The following is a 15,683-nucleotide window of genomic DNA, read 5'->3' as shown; positions in this document are numbered from 1 at the left end:
TGGGGGTGTACCCATGTGTGTGGGTACTGGATGTTTTCCTTGGTGACTCCCCACCTTATTTTTTGAGACAGGGTCTCTCACTGAACCTAGAACTCCTCAATTTGGCTAGGCTGTCCAGCCACCGAGTTCCAGGCATCCACCTGTCTCCTTTTCCCCAATACTGGGACTGCAGATGCATGCCCTGAACCTGAATTTTTCATGTTCGCATTGGGGATTCAAATATGAAGTCCTCATGCGTACAGGGGCAACATTTTACCAACTCAGCCAGCCATCACCCTAGTCATAATTTATGACTATGACAAACAATGGAAAATGTACAAAATCTATAGTCAAAAGAGCCCTATCAATAATGTAATAAAAGGAAAGCTGATGGTGTCTCCTGCCACCAACTTTCCGAGATTATTAGAACACCTAGTGACACATCAACCCTTCAAACAGCACTCAAGACTAGCACATGCCCACGTACCTGCCAGGGTGTAGAGAAACTGGCCCTCTCCCTGCTCCACTTGCTTCCGTCTGTTGTCCAAAACTCTCTTGACTGTGTCCATTAGGCCAAATGTATGTGCCACATTGTTTAGAACAGCAGCATCTATTTGAAACAAAGCACAGGCCTGTAGAGTCTAAACAGCCCCCTGATGTGATAGTTATAGATCTGAAAGAACCCAGAAACCCAGAGTGGTGCTGCATGCTTGTAATCCCAACACAGGAGATGGAGGCAGTATGATCAGTAATTCAAGGCTAGCCTAAGCTATGGAGTGACTTCTAGGCCAGCCTGAGCCTCTGATTTGATCACACCTTCCCTCACTCCCAACAAGGATAAGAACAAAGAAATTATGGAACTCTCTTAAACACATTTCAGTAATTGTGGTGGTGGTGGTGGTGGTGGTGGTGGTTTTCAGAAAGGATCTCATTGCCCAGGCTGGCCTCAAACTTGCCCAGGATAGCCTTGAACTCCTACTTCTACAACTTTAGTTCTGGGATGATAGGTACTTATCACCATGCCTGGCAGTTTATTTATTTGTTTGTTTGTCCCATTTGGGTTTTTTGAGAGAGGGTTTCTCTGTGTAACAGCTCTGGTTGTCCTAGAACTCTTCTGTAGACTAGACTGGTCTCAAACTCATAGAGATCTGCTTGCCTCTGCCTCTTGAGTGCTGGCATTAAAGGCATGGATCACCACTGCTTGGCTAGCAAGTTTTTTTGTTTTTTTTAAGGTTTATTTATTTATTATGTGTACAGTGTTCTGCCTGCAGGTCAGAAGAGAGTACCAGATCTCATTATAGATGGTTATGAGCCATCATGTGGTTGCTGGGAATTGAATTCAGGACCTCTGGAAGAGCAGCAGCTAGTGCTCTTAACCTCTGAGCTATCTCTCCAGCCCAGGCTAGCAAGTTTTTTTATGGCAGATTTATCATATGTATTTAATTTTGGTTTTGTAACACATTGGAAGATCTTCCTACATAAACAATAAAACAGGGTATGACACAGTGGTAGGGTAGTGGCAGCATGCTGCTCCTATCCCTACCACTGCAAAGACAAAAAGCAAAAATACAGAAATAGGTGAAATAAATAATCTTTAAAAAAAAAAAAATCCAGGCATAATGGTGCATGCCTTTAATCTTAGCACTTGAAAGGCAGAGGCAGGCAGATCTCTGTTGAGTTCAAGGCCAGCCGGGTCCACATAGCAAGTTCCAGGATAGCCAAAGCTATATAGTAAAACCCCATCTTAAAACAAACAAAACCCCACAAAAGGAAAACAATAAAAACTCTAAATTTTGCATCGAGTTATAAATTCTGACCCATGTTTAGAAAACAGGATGGTAAAATCTGGGTGTGGTGATGGACAGCTCTAGCCCCAGCTATTCTGAAGGCTAAAGCAAGACAATTTGAGATCAGCCTGGGCAACATGGTGAGACTCCCTCTCCAAATAATCTAATAGGCCGGGTATGACAGCTCATACCTGTAATCCAGCATTTGGGAGGCTGAGGTGAAATCACTGTCTGGAATTGAAGGCCAACCTGGGTTATAGATGAAACCTTGTCTCAAAAAAAAACAACCAATAAATGGCTGGGTGTGGTGGCACATACCTTTCCCAGAACTCAGGAGGGAATGATAACAGTAAGGCAAGCCTGGCCTACATAGTGAGTTTCAGGACAGCCAAGGCTATGTAGAGACCCTATCTCAACAAACAACAACACAGGCCCTACCTATCTGCACCCTCAGCCTTACCAATGCCTTATCCACTGCAACAGTTACAATGGGTTTTCCGATAATTCTCTGTGTGTGTGTGTGTGTGTGTGTGTGTGTGTGTGTGTGTGTGTGTGTGACAGCCCTGGACGTCCTGGAACTCAATTTGTAGACTTTGTAGACCAGGCTGGCCTCAAAACTCACAGAGATCTGTCTGCCTGTGCCTTCCAAGTGCGAGATTAAAGGCGTGCACCACCACCACCCAGCTTCCTATAATTCTTTGTAATCACCAGACATTGTCACTCCAAGATCTTTGATCTCTCTGCCTGAAAGTTTCTTTCTCCCAGCTCATTACATGCCTAACTTCTAAAATTCAGATTCTTCTCAAAGGTCAGTGCCCTCAAAGGCCTTTCTTAACTACTATGAAAACAATTACCTTAGCTTTCTGTATTATCTGCTTGTGTTACATTCCAAGCACACATTGATTTACACCAGGGTGGGAGTTAGCTCTGTGACAGAGCATTTCCTTGGCATATGCAAAGCCCTAGCTTTCATTTCCAGGGCCCAAACAATAAGTAAACAGGGCCAGTGAGAGGGCTCAGCAGGGAAAGGTGCTTGGTGCCAAGCCCAAAGATCTGAGTTTGATTCCTGGGACCTGCTTGATAGACGGAAAAAATTGCACATTGTCCTCTGGCCTCCACATATGCACTATGGTATGGATACTGCCCTCTCCAAGGAAAGAAATGAACAAACAAACAAATAAATGTAAGTAAAGGTAGATTTCCTGGCTCAGGCCTCTAGGCAGCACTCAGCAGGGGAGGTCAGAGGATGGAAATTCAAGGTTGACCTTGGCTATATAAAGTCAGAGGGCAGCTTGGGACACACGGGACACTGTCACAAAAAATACACATTGAAGGGGGATAAGGTGGTGCACAACTTTTTGTTTTGTTTTATTTTTCGAGACAGGGTTTCTCTGTGTAGCTTTTGGAGCCTATCCTGGAACTCACTTTGTAGACCAGGCAGGCCTCGAACTCACAGAGATTCACCTGCACTTGGGAGGCAGAAGCAGGAGGATTCCTGGTCTACACAGTGAGTTCCATGACAGCCAGGGCTGTTACACAGAGAAACCCTGTCTTGAAAAACCAAAATAAACAAACAAATAAACAAGCAAATAAATCTAAAAAGAAATAGAGTAAGAACAAGTCGAAGAAGTCAGTGAACATACAAGCTGTGAAGCCTCATCATAACCGTATGTGTATGAACAAAATACCCTTTATACTCAGTACAACAGCAATAACCTCGAGAATATCTAAAATAGCTGTAAGTGAACACACAGTTCACAAGGCCTTAAATTAATAGACTGTGAGGCTAATCTAAACCCTGTGGATTTCACCTATCTCCAGATTATGCATGTGTTTCATGTGCATATGCATATATATCTATATGTACATACATTACACATATATCAAAATAAAGGTAAAAGGGGGATGGGGAGAGAGTGTTTTTTTGGCACAACTTAAAAGGACAAAGCAGACATTTGGGAGTGCTGTATCCCAGCACTTGAGAGAGACTAAAGGAGGGGATCAGGTGTTTACAGCCTGTGATACGTAGAGAACTCAGTGCCAGCCTGGGCTACATGAAGTCCTGCTTCAAGACCACAGGGGGTAGGGAGACGGACAGCTCAGTGGTTAAGAGCACACTTACTGCTCTTCCAGAAGACCTGAGTTACGTTCCCAGCACCTACATCAAGTGGTGCACAACTGCCAGCTCCAGGGCGACTGACACCTCTGTCCTCCACGAGCACTTGGATTCATGTGCACACACCCACACACAAACAGACACACATAGACATGTGTGCTAAAGCGTTTTATGTCACTCAACACAAGCTAGAATCATTTTGGAAGAGAAAAACCACAATTTAGAAAATATTCCCATCAGAGTGGTCTGTGAACAAGCCTGTTTTTCAAGACAGGGCTTCTCTGTGGCGCCCTGGCTATCCTGGAGCTCTGTAGACCAGGCTGGCCTCAAACTCAGAGATTTGCTTGCTCTTCCTCCAGAATGCTGTGGTTAAAGGCATGCGCCACCACCATGGCCTAGCATGAAGCATTTTCTTTCTTTTTTTTCTTAATTTTTATTTAAGTTCACTGGTGTTTTGCTTGAATGTATGTCTGTAAGGGCGTTGGATCCCCTGGAACTGGAGTTACAGACAGTTGTGAGCTGTCATGTGGGTGATGGGAATTGAACTCTGGTCCTCTGGAAGATCAGTCAATGCTCTTAACCACTGAGCCATCTCTCCAGTCCATGAAGCATTTTCTTGACTGTTGATTGATATGAGAGAGTCCAGCTCACTGTGAGCAGTGTCACCCCTTAACTGGTGGTCCTAGGTGCTATAAGAAGGCAGGTTAAACAAACCATGAGGAGCAAGCCAGTAAGCAGCACTCCTCCATGGCCTCTGCTTAGGTTCCTGCCTGCTGTGGGATGTTCTATATGACAAATGTTTTGCTCTGATTGCTTAGTAAATAAAATACTGATTGGCCAGTAGTCAGGAAGGGGGAAGTGTAGGCGGGACAAGGAGGAGAATAATTCTGGGAAGTGGAAGGCTGAGTCAGAGAGACACTGCCAGCCGCCATGATGACAAACAGCATGTGAAGAGAAGATGCCGGTAAGCCACAAGCCACGTAGCAAGGTATAGATTAATAGAAATGGATTAATTTAAGCTGTAAGAACAGTTAGCAAGAAGCCTGCTACGGCCATACAGTTTGTAACCAATATAAGTCTCTGTGTTTACTTGGTCGGGTCTGAGCAGCTGTGGGACTGGTGGGTGAGAAAGATTTGTCCTGACTGTGGGCCAGGCAGGCAAACTCTAGCTACATCTGCCCTGTCTGAGTTCCTGCCCTGACTTCCCTCAGTGATAGAGTGTGACCTAAAAGCATATGATAAATAAACCCTTCCCCCTCACACACCCAAGCTGCTTTTGTTATGCTGTTTTTTATCACAGTAATAGAAACTTTAAAAAACATTCTTAAAAAATAAAAATAAAATCTTTAAAACAAGGTTGACCAAACTAAAGTTTAAAACCCAGTTAACAAACAAAATAAAATAAGGCTAGGGCTATACCTCAGTAGAAGAGTGCTTGCCTAGTGTGCTGAGGCCACATTAAATCCCCAGGACCACATACATGAACAAAACACTGTCAGGAACCACAAAAAGACAGTGACGTAACTTTATGAGCTTTACTTTCCTTATCTGTAATACGAAGATAACGATACCTTTGCCTCGCAGTTGTGAGTATTCAAAACTGAAGGCTATTACCAGGCTCAGTGCACTTACCTGTGACCTGGAAGGGAGCCTGGAGGAGCCGCTGCTGAACGCCCCTGAGCAGCTCTTCTATCTCCTTCTGTATATTACAGACGACCTCCTCCATCAACCCTACATCAGCTATTCCTTTCCAGAACATCAAAGTGTCCTCTGGTGCAAGAGGGAGGAGACAGAAGGTAGACAGAGATATTACCCAAACGCCTCAGCACCTGTCTATAATGTTAATTCCAATTCGAAAGGATTCTGTACTAAAACACGGAAGACTGGCTGCCTCCAGGAGTTGGTACCTAATTATTAGCCCCTTCAGTCACTAGGGGCTTGGGATAATTGCCTGCCTCAATTTGTCATGCCCTTGATTTGTTATGATTCTGGCTATCAAAACAGACATCTCAGTCCAATAAAGATATTCAGTTAAATATTAAACAGGCATTCAATATTTAAGACTAAGTATTACTTGAATAATTCAATTTTAATTTTGCTTTCAATTAGATAAGACTTAATTTTATAAAGGTTAGCTAATAAAGATATTGAGCTAAATATTAATTAAAGATATTCCCTCTATTCGACGCTAGACCAAACAGCTGGGTGGGAGGGTCTGCAGGTTTCCCTAGGGTAGCAGCTAAGTCTCTTCATGTGCGTATCCAGCAAACAGCAACAGTGTCCAACAGGCAACAGATATTTATTAAATGAATGATGAGAAGGGAAAAGTGAGGAAGCTTTTCCTGGTCCCCTCTAAGGGAATTAATAGTCATATACTTTATGCTACCTGCTACCTAATTTTTCCTTCTAACATCTCCAAGTTTGATTTACCTAAGAAATGACCCAGAGATGGGGACAGCTGGTAATAAGAAAAGCATGGACAATGGAGTCAAACAACCAAACAGTTCAGCTCTGACATGGACCACCTTAAATCTCAATCCCTCCATGTGCAAAATGAGATTTAAAAGGAGATGATCCCAGTTATAGTTAGTACTCATCTTTTTGCGGAAGACAAGCAGACATAAGAAGAGATCCTACACCAACAGGAAGTCAGGGCTACACAGGAGGACGGGGCTACACAGGAAAGTACCTGAAATTTCTTCCGATTCTTTTTTGATGCCCTCCTCTGTGGCCATGGTGACAGCGGCAGTGAGAGCCGAGTTCCACTCCAGCCCAGCCTCTTCCATGCTCTCCTCTGAGATGGCAATCTGTGTGATGTTACCTAAGCAGGGTCCGTTAGAAACAAAGCCATCAATTTTGTGAGGAAAAGTCAGTATCCTCTCTCATAAAGACAGAAAAACCATGTGATTTTTAGCATGCTGCCTCTTGCCTAGTGTCTATATTTTAAAATCTAGATGTCTAGGTAAGTCAGGATGTACACAGAGTTTCCTAAAGAAAACTTGCCTTTCAAAGAAAAAGCTTTATTTTTACTCTGAATAGAAAAAGAAAAAGAACAACAACAACAACAAAACCTTCCAAGGGCAGTCTGCTTCCCAGGCAGGCAGATGTTTTGAAAGTGACTAAGGGTAGATATGCCTGTCAGGCCACCCACTGAAGACTTCCTGAGGATGAGAAAGACCTAGGATCATTTCAAAACAGTGTACTTGTCATGAGCCCTACTATAAACATGTTTGATGTAAGCATCTGGAATATCTGAAGTTGTCATAGCTAATGAACCAGCCTGAGCTAATGAACCAGCCTGGGATGAGAAAGCAAGAGAAAGAGAGACAAAAAAAGATCACATAAGAGATCCATGAATTATAGACACAGACATGGAACTGGAAAGATGGCTCAGTGGTTAAGAGCACATATTTCTCTTGCAGAGGACTGGTGTTCAGTTCCCAGTACCCATATCAGGCAGTTCACAACTGTCTGTAACTCCAGCTCCAAGGGGATCCAACTCTGTTGGCTTCTATGGGTACCCACATATATATGCACATACCCACACAAACACACCCATACACACGCACATAAAACCACAGACACACATATACACACACGATTCAAATAAATCTTAAAACACACACATTCACACACTTTACCTTTCAATTGTCTCTAAAAAGCTGAACAAAAACTAAGAAAAACCAAAGTGGCTCAGACAGCAATAAAGACACACGTGAGCTCTATATACCAGAGGACAGCAGTAACCAAAGAAATCGCAGGACATGGACAATCAAGTAAAGTCTTGACGAATAAAAATCAATCAGTTTGGAATATTCTTCCTTTTCTAAGCAAGAGTCAAATACATGAAAATTCTCCACTAGACACGTTCCTGAAACGGCATTTAGGCTCTGAGAGATTTGGTTTTTACTCTCCTATTGGTTACTCTCAGAATTTGTGAGTTCACCGAAAACTAAACCAAAATTAACCCCACAAAGACATGTGAGGTGGGTCAGGACTATATATAATCCCAGCACTTGGGAGGCTGAAGCAGAAAGCCTGGTGCCCTCATACCCAAGGCTTTATAATAGCAGCTGAGACATATTTTACACAACTGTGGTGTCTCCAGAGGCCGTGACTAAATCCACCAGAATTCATATTCATATATATTCTCCTTTTCCCTCTCTTTCCCTCCCTCCTCGCTCTCCCCTAGATGATAAGAAGGAGCCCCAGACCCAAATTCAAAAGCACTAAAGGTCAGTTGAGCATAGTATCACAGGCCTGGAACCCCAGCACTCAGGAGGTAGATGCAGGAGGCGTCCTAGGCCAGCTTGGACTACATGATCAGACTATGTCTCAAAACAAATCAAATCAAAAGAAAACAACAGCAACAACAAAAGACAGAAGGTTGGCCCTAAGTTTCAGCTGGTCTACACAGCAAATTCAGGCCGGCCAGGGCTCTATAGGAAGGCCTCGTCTAAACAAACAAAGCCTGAGGGTGAGTGTGTGCCCAATTTACTCATCTGTGAGGAAGTCTAGGTTGGTAAGCTGGGGCTCACTCAGGTAGTGGTCTGCTCAGCCTGATTCAGGCGGTGGTCTGCTCAGCCCAGCCACTGATGCCTGCCTCTTCAACATTTGAAGATGTTTGTCATTCTAATCAACCTTTCTAATCTTACCAAGGCTCCACTCAACCTTGACACGCCTGGAGACTGGCATGAAAGTGAGAACACTGAATAAGCCCTGTAAGTACAGAACATCTCTCTAATGCTTGGCACGTACTGTAAGAAAGAAGAATGCTGGAAATAAGCCAGGTGGTGGCGCATGCCTTTAATTCCAGTACTGGGGAGGCAGAGGCAGGCAGATCTCTGAGTTTGAGGCCAGCCAGGTCCACAGAGCTAGTTCCAGGACAGTCAGGACTACACAGAGAAACCCTGTCTCAAAAACCAAAACAAAGACAAACAAAGAATACTGGAAATTTAAGTTAGAGATAGAAAATGTGCCTAGCATGCACAGGCAGGATTGATGATGATGATGATGATGATGATGATGATGAAGAAAAAAGAAAAGAAAAAACAAGAAAGAGAGTTGGCCAACAAGAATCAATTAAAGCCAGGCAGCGGTGGCGGCATACGCCTTTAGTCCCAGCAGTCAGGAGGCAGAGCCAGGCTGATCTCTATGAGTTCGAGGCCAGCCTGGTCTACAGAGTGAGTTCCAGGACAGGCTCCAAAACTACACAGAAAAACCCTGTCTCGGAAAAAACAAACAAAATAGAATCAATTAAAATAGCCAGGCATGCTGAGTATAGTGGCACATGCCTTTAATCCCAGCACTTGGGAGGCAGAAAGAAAGGATTGTTGGGCGGCACAGAGAAACACTGTCTGGAAAAACACCCCCCAAAAAAAGAGAGAATAAGCTATGCATAGGTGATTCAAGCCTGTAATCCCAACATTCTAGAGGTTGAGAGAGGAGAACAGCCATGAATTTAAAGTCAGCCTGGGCTACAAAGTGAGTTCCTGGATAGCCTGGGCTACAAAAACCTAGTCTCAAACCAAACAAAATGAGTCATTTTAAGAGGAAAAAAGGAATCTGTTTCCAGGGCTTACGCCTCTAGCCGAGATTGCTGTAATACCTTACAACACAGCACCAAAGCACATCAATGCTCACAGGTACTGGAAAGAGAAATACCGGGGGCCCAGGCATGGTGGTTGGTTTGTTTGTCTGGGGAGGCAGAAGCAAGAAAATCACAGGAAGTACAAGTCCAGCCCGGGCTACACGGTGAGACAGGGTCTCAAAAACAAAGCCACAAGGGAGAAGCAATGGGTGAGGAGGGAAGGGCAGGTGAACGCAGTAGCTTTCCGGGTGGTTTCCTACCCCGTACCATCGGCCGAGGTGGGGGTCTGCACCACACTGGTCTGCTGGCCTGGTACTGGGGCTCTCGCGCTGCTGATGAGGAGGTCGAACTTGGTGCTCCTGCAGGTATTGGAGCACACTTTGTCATGCTGGTAAAAATCGATCTGTCCAGAGTCCATCATTTTCCTGTCCAGAGACAAGAAGCAGTTGAGCCCACGTTTCACCTATGAGAACTATGAGAACTATGGGAACTATGAGAACTAAGGGGCAGATGGAACAATCTGCTGAGTCCATGATGAAGATTAAAGGGGCCTAATAAATCTGAAGCCATCGCACTGTGAAAATTCTAATTGGAATTATAAAACGTCCATCAGTCCTGCCCACATTGACCACCATTTCTCTTCTGAGTTTCCTCAGCATCAGTACTCTTCACCAAGCTTTAGATACACTAAGAATGTCAGGAATGTCATTGAAAACCAAAGCTGAAAGTCCCGGCACTTGAGAGGCAGAGGCCCAGTGAGTTCAAGGTCAACCTGGTCTACACAGCAAGTTCCAGGCAATGCTGGGCTACACAGTGAAACCCTGTCTCACAAACAAACAAACAACCACAAGCCTGACAGTGGTAGCGCACGCCTTTAGTCCCAGCTGGGAGGCAGAGGCAGGCAGATCTCTGTGAGTTCGAGGCCAGCCTGGTCTATAGAGATCCAGGACAGGCACCAAAACTACACAGAGAAACCCTGTCTGGGAAAAAAAAAAAAAGAACTGAGCTAAGAAGCAGGCACCACCCACCACCCCTGGCTAGTATCAGTTCCAGAAGGCCTAGTTTATTGCCACTTTTAGAGATAAAACATTTCAGAAGACAAAGAGGCGCGGAGGAATGAAGAGAGGGGAGGAAGGAAAAAGGGAAACAGTGAGGGAGGGACTAGAGTCTAGCTGCGAGAAGCCATGGCACAGCTGCAGACTCCTTGTCCAGCATGTGGGAGGCTGTCAGTTCAATCGAACAGCAGAAAGTAAGTAAAATTTACAAAATCAAGACGTCTCCTAGAGATGGGGCTAGAGAGATGGCTCAGCAGTTAAGAGCTGACTACTCTTCCAGAGGTCCTGAGTTCAATTCCCAGCAACCACGTGGTGGCTCACAACCATCTGTAATGAGATCTGGTGCCCTCTTCTGGCCTGCAGGGATACGTGCAGGCAGAATACAGTATACACAATAAATTAATAAACCTTAAAAAAAAAAAAAGTAGAAGTCTCCTAGAGGCAGGGCAGTGGTGGCATGGGCCTTTAATCTCAGCACTCAGGAAGTGAAGGCAGAGGCAGGTGGATCTCAGGGAGTTCCAGGCCAGCCTGGTCTACAAAGCCAGTTCCAGGACAGCCAGGACTTCACAGAGAAAACCTGTCTCAAAAACAAACAAACATGGGGCTGGAGAGATGGCTCAGAGGTTAAGAGCACTGCTTGCTCTTCCAAAGGTCCTGAGTTCAATTCCCAGCAACCACATGGTGGCTTATGACCATCAGTAAGAGATTTGGTGCCCTCTTCTGGCCTGCAGAGATACGTGCAGACAGAACACTGTGTACATAATAAATAAATAAATCTTAAAAAAAACAAACAAACAAAAAAGAAGTCTCCTAGAAATACTGTACAATGTTGATGATGTTAATTCCTTCTGGAAAATGTCCTTGTAACAAAAATCCATGAGACCCACTATTGCAGATCATGAGCAAACCCAGGAAGCATTTCACACTCTGTCATCCTGTCACTTGGTTTTCACTAATAGATCTCTAGGCATCTGAGTCCTTTTAACATCTGCGGGGAAACTGGCACATGCTCATCTTCCTGGGCAGATAAAACAAGTCAAGAAGAAAACAGAAGGGACAGGAAAGGCATTCTTCTCAAATCCTTCAACTATAATGAGCCCAGGGCTAGGATCTGTTGAGGACGTGTCTCCACCACTGAGAAATTGTACCCAACGGAAGCAGCCCCTTTTCTGTGTGTTGTTTCTACGCTTGACCTTAAACTTGAGATCCTCCTGCCTCTGCCTCCCATGTGCCGAGATTAAAGGTGCCACCACACCTGGCTGGACACTTCTAATTCTTGACCTTAAAATTTTTGTTTTTAAGGGGTCTGGAAAGATGGCTCAGCAGTCAAGAGTACTGGCTGCTCTTCCAGAGGACCTGGGTTCAATTCCCACCACCCATATGGCAGCTCACAGCTGTCTGTGACTCCAATTCCAGGGGACCCGACACCCATGGCAAAATACTAATGCACATAAAATTAAAACAAATAAAAAATTTTTTTAAACTTGTTTTTTAGAATTCTATGTGTATGGGTGCTTTGCCTGCATGTATGTCTATGTACTATGTGTACATCTGGTTCCCATGAAGGCTAGAAGAAGGTGTCGGATTCCCCTGGATGGTTGTGAGCTGCCATGCGGGTGCTGGAAACTGAACCCAGGCCACCCAGAAGAGCAGCCAGAACTCTTAATATCTGAGTCATCTCTCCAGCCCCAGGCTTTACATTTACTTTTTTTTTTCTATCAGCAGGTGAACATTCAAGGCATACTAACTAATGCATTCAAGGGGGAAAAGTGCAATGGTAACTTGCTGGTGAGGGCTATTCCATATGCTGACATCTGTCTGTTAGACAGGGATGGCAAAGACTGCAAACATTACGCCTGGTATTTCTCAACCGTGGTCTTCTATTTGAACAGGCTATCCCAGGATCTGTCAGTCACGCTGGTGCACTTGCTCAGCACCCAGCTTGGCTCTCTCTGTGAGGACAGGGAGGACAGTCGGCTACTCGGAGCTGCTCTGCCTAAAAAAGGTTCGGTCCAACCCCCTGACATCAGCACCGAAGCATGCTGGCGTCCGCCTCGGCTACACAGCAAGTTCTGGGCTAAACGGACCTAAATGAGACTTAAAAACCTAAAAAGAAAGAATGAAAAATCGAGTGTAGATGCTGGGAAAGGTTAATTAGTTTGATTTAATAGTTAGAGGCTACAGGGGGTATAATTCAGTGGTAGAGTGCTTATGTAGCATGCGCAAGGCCCTGGGTTCCAACCCTAGTGTCACAAAGCAAAAAAAAAAGGTTACGGGAAAGTCGATGAAGGTCAAAGAGTGTGGAAGATTCTACCCTGACTAAGTGCTGCATTGAGATGCATGTGATGTCCCAGCACTCACCTGAGCATGATCCCGCCTAAACGGATGGCTCTCTTCCAGTCCTTCAGAGTGGACTTGCCAGCCAGGTGAACAAAGTGCTTGGGGCTGATCAATTGATCATTGAACTACAGTAAGAAAGAAAAATCCAAAGTGGGCCAATGTGAACTTAGAAAGAATGAAACAATGCCACTTGCTCTACACAAAACCCCAGACAATGCTATAAGCCATATCAGTGCCACTCAACCCCCTGTCCTGTGGTACTAAACATTATCCCCCTCTGAGTACCTGTCCTTTCCTAGGACAGAGTTACAGAGGGTGAGGACGAGAAATAAACATGCTAAATAGTATCTACAAATCCACTTATACTCTGAAGCAGGGGGATGGGTCTAGTGTTCCAGAGGCTGGTCAAGAAACTGAAGAAATCTAAGTAGAGCTAAAGATGGATGGGCCAGGGAGATAACTCACAGGTAAAGGTGCTAACTGTACAAGACTACACACTGACCTCAATCCCAGAAATCACTTAACAACGTGAACTGCATCTGTAGTTCCGCACTCTTATTGTGAGATGGGAAGCTGGAAGACTGGTTAGCCTGGAATACTCAGTCCAGCACTCACACACACACACACACACACACACACACACACACACACACACACACACACACACACCACACACTGAAGACCCTTTTAAAGATTGATGTTTATCTTACGTGCATGGGTGTTCTGCCTGCATATGTGTCTGTGCACCACACACATGCACTGCCCACAGAGGCCTGAAGACGGTGACAGATCCCCTGAAACTGGAGTTATAGACTGGTTCTGAGCTGCTATATAGGTGCTGGAAACTGAACCCAGGTCCTCTGGAACAGCAGCCAATGCTTTTCACACTGCACCATTTCTCCAGTCACCTAGCTCAGTATTTTTTTTAGGGATTCAAGATGTTAGAAAGAGTAAATATAGTAAAAACCAAGAACAGTGCAGAGCCTCAGACTCTGCAGCCCTTCTCAGCCTAGGCTGGCACCACTAAACTCCCATGGTGAGGGCAACATGACAATATGAGGGATCATCACTGTGGCCACCAAAGGAGGCAAGATGAACCACTGTGGCCACCAGTGGAAGCGGAATGAACAGCTACTTACAGATGCTCTGAGGAGATTTTTCTTTTTTAATTTTTTTTTTTCTTGAGACAGGGTCTCACTGTGCAGCTCTGACCGGCCTGGAACCAGGCTGGCCTTGAACTCATAGAAATCTGCCTGCCTCTGCCTCCCAAGTGCTGGAATTAAGGGTGTGTACCAGCATGCCTGGCTCTCATGAGATTTGTTTGTTTTGTTTTTTGGGTGTCAGGGTTTCACCATACAGCCCTGGCTGATCTAGGACTCCGTGAGTGTAGACCAGGTTGGCCCTGAACTCACAGAGGTCCACCTGCCTCTGCCTCCAAATGCTGTCATTAAAGGCGTACGCCACCATACCTTTTGGGTTTTTTGAGACAGGGTCCCACTCCATCACCTCTTAGCCTCAAACTTAAATCCTACTGCCTCCATGCTGGGATTACAGGCATGACCTATTACACCTTACTTATTCTTATAAACAACAATTCTGAATAAAGCCTATTACGATGCATCAGTTCAAGGCATGTTACATATATGATCTTGTTTACTATAGCACAGTGTATGTGCTGTATAGCCGTATGTATATTGATGAGAATGATTACTATTTTAATACATAAGGCTCAAGTTTCTTTGTGCAGCCCCAGCTGTCCTGGAACTCACTTCGTAGACCAGGCAGGCCTTGAACTCAGAGATCTGCCTGCCTCTGCCTACCTCTGCCTCCTGATTGCTGGGATTAAAGGTGTACACTACAATGCCCAGCAAGGCTCTGAAATTTTAATTATTAAACAACTTGCTCAAAATCACATGACTAGGCAGAGATAGTGAAGGGTTCTGGCTATTCATTCACTTACCTGTTGAACACTTATCAAACACTATTAGGCGCCACACAGGGTCGGCCTTTGTCATGCACAAGGTCCTGCCACCACCACCAAGGCATCATATGGACTAGGTTTATCTTGGTGAAACAGATAATACTCTCTGCTTGCACAAGACCCATGCTCCAGTGGAACTAGGGCCAGACCCATTTTATTTCAAAATCCTTAGGTTTTCTACTGTGACACCGTAAGAACAAAGCTGTGGGGACAGCAAGACGGCTCAGCAGATGAAGGTATTTGCTGCCTGTAGGAAGTGACAAACTCTGAGGGAGGGAGTGAAGCCCTGAAGGAATGGGTATTTTTGTTATCATTGTTTCAAGATAGGGTCTCACTATGTAGCCCTGGCTGTCCTGGAACTCGCTCTGTAGACCAGGCTGGTCTTGCCTCTGCCTCTCAAGTCCTGCGATTAAAGGTGTGTACCACTATGCCCGCCGGCTGAGGATATATATTTTGACATGGGTGCAGCCATGCCAAGAAAGCCCAAAGCCTCAGACCAGGAGCAACTGGCAAAACCTTTACCCACGTGGCCCACGCTTACAAGTACAAGTGCTTATGAATGAATAATTGATCAGTGTGAGCCCAGACTAGCAACTGCAGCTTCCTCCTCCCAGATGTTTACACCTACAGAGACCTACTATACCAAGACTACCTAACCTTTCTCTCTGTGCTGTACCTAAAATATAATATGCTGAGGTTCCAGATAGCAGTTAGAGAACCAAACCTGACCCCAGCTTTACTGTACATGTGGTTGTCTTTCTTCATCCCCTTGATGGCCCTAGCCAGGGTTCCAGGACCCAAACATTGCAGGAGCGGCAGCTGCCAAGCCTGACAA

The 15,683-nt window shown here is 45.0% G+C and overlaps 1 protein-coding gene across 10 annotated transcripts in view; it reads right to left on the bottom strand.

Annotated features, from left to right (window-relative positions):
* Positions 1-15,683, bottom strand: part of Gmeb1 (glucocorticoid modulatory element binding protein 1) — a 47,593-nt gene that overhangs the window by 7,315 nt on the left and 24,595 nt on the right. For all 10 annotated transcript variants that reach the window (XM_052716008.1, XM_052716009.1, XM_052716003.1 and 7 more), the window contains 5 exons: positions 12,889-12,992; positions 9,740-9,897; positions 6,572-6,703; positions 5,515-5,652; positions 467-589 (listed from right to left, as the gene is read on the bottom strand). In XM_052716008.1, the coding sequence (XP_052571968.1) occupies positions 467-589; positions 5,515-5,652; positions 6,572-6,703; positions 9,740-9,897; positions 12,889-12,992 (655 nt within the window). The remainder of the gene's footprint in view (positions 1-466; positions 590-5,514; positions 5,653-6,571; positions 6,704-9,739; positions 9,898-12,888; positions 12,993-15,683) is intronic.

The sequence above is a fragment of the Peromyscus californicus genome, unplaced genomic scaffold, assembly GCF_007827085.1.
Source record: "Peromyscus californicus insignis strain IS unplaced genomic scaffold, ASM782708v3 Scaffold_5__1_contigs__length_169319896, whole genome shotgun sequence".
Taxonomy (NCBI): Eukaryota; Metazoa; Chordata; class Mammalia; order Rodentia; family Cricetidae; genus Peromyscus; species Peromyscus californicus.
The sequence above is the reverse complement of the archived record's forward strand: the minus strand, read 5'-3'. Positions and strand labels throughout refer to the sequence as shown.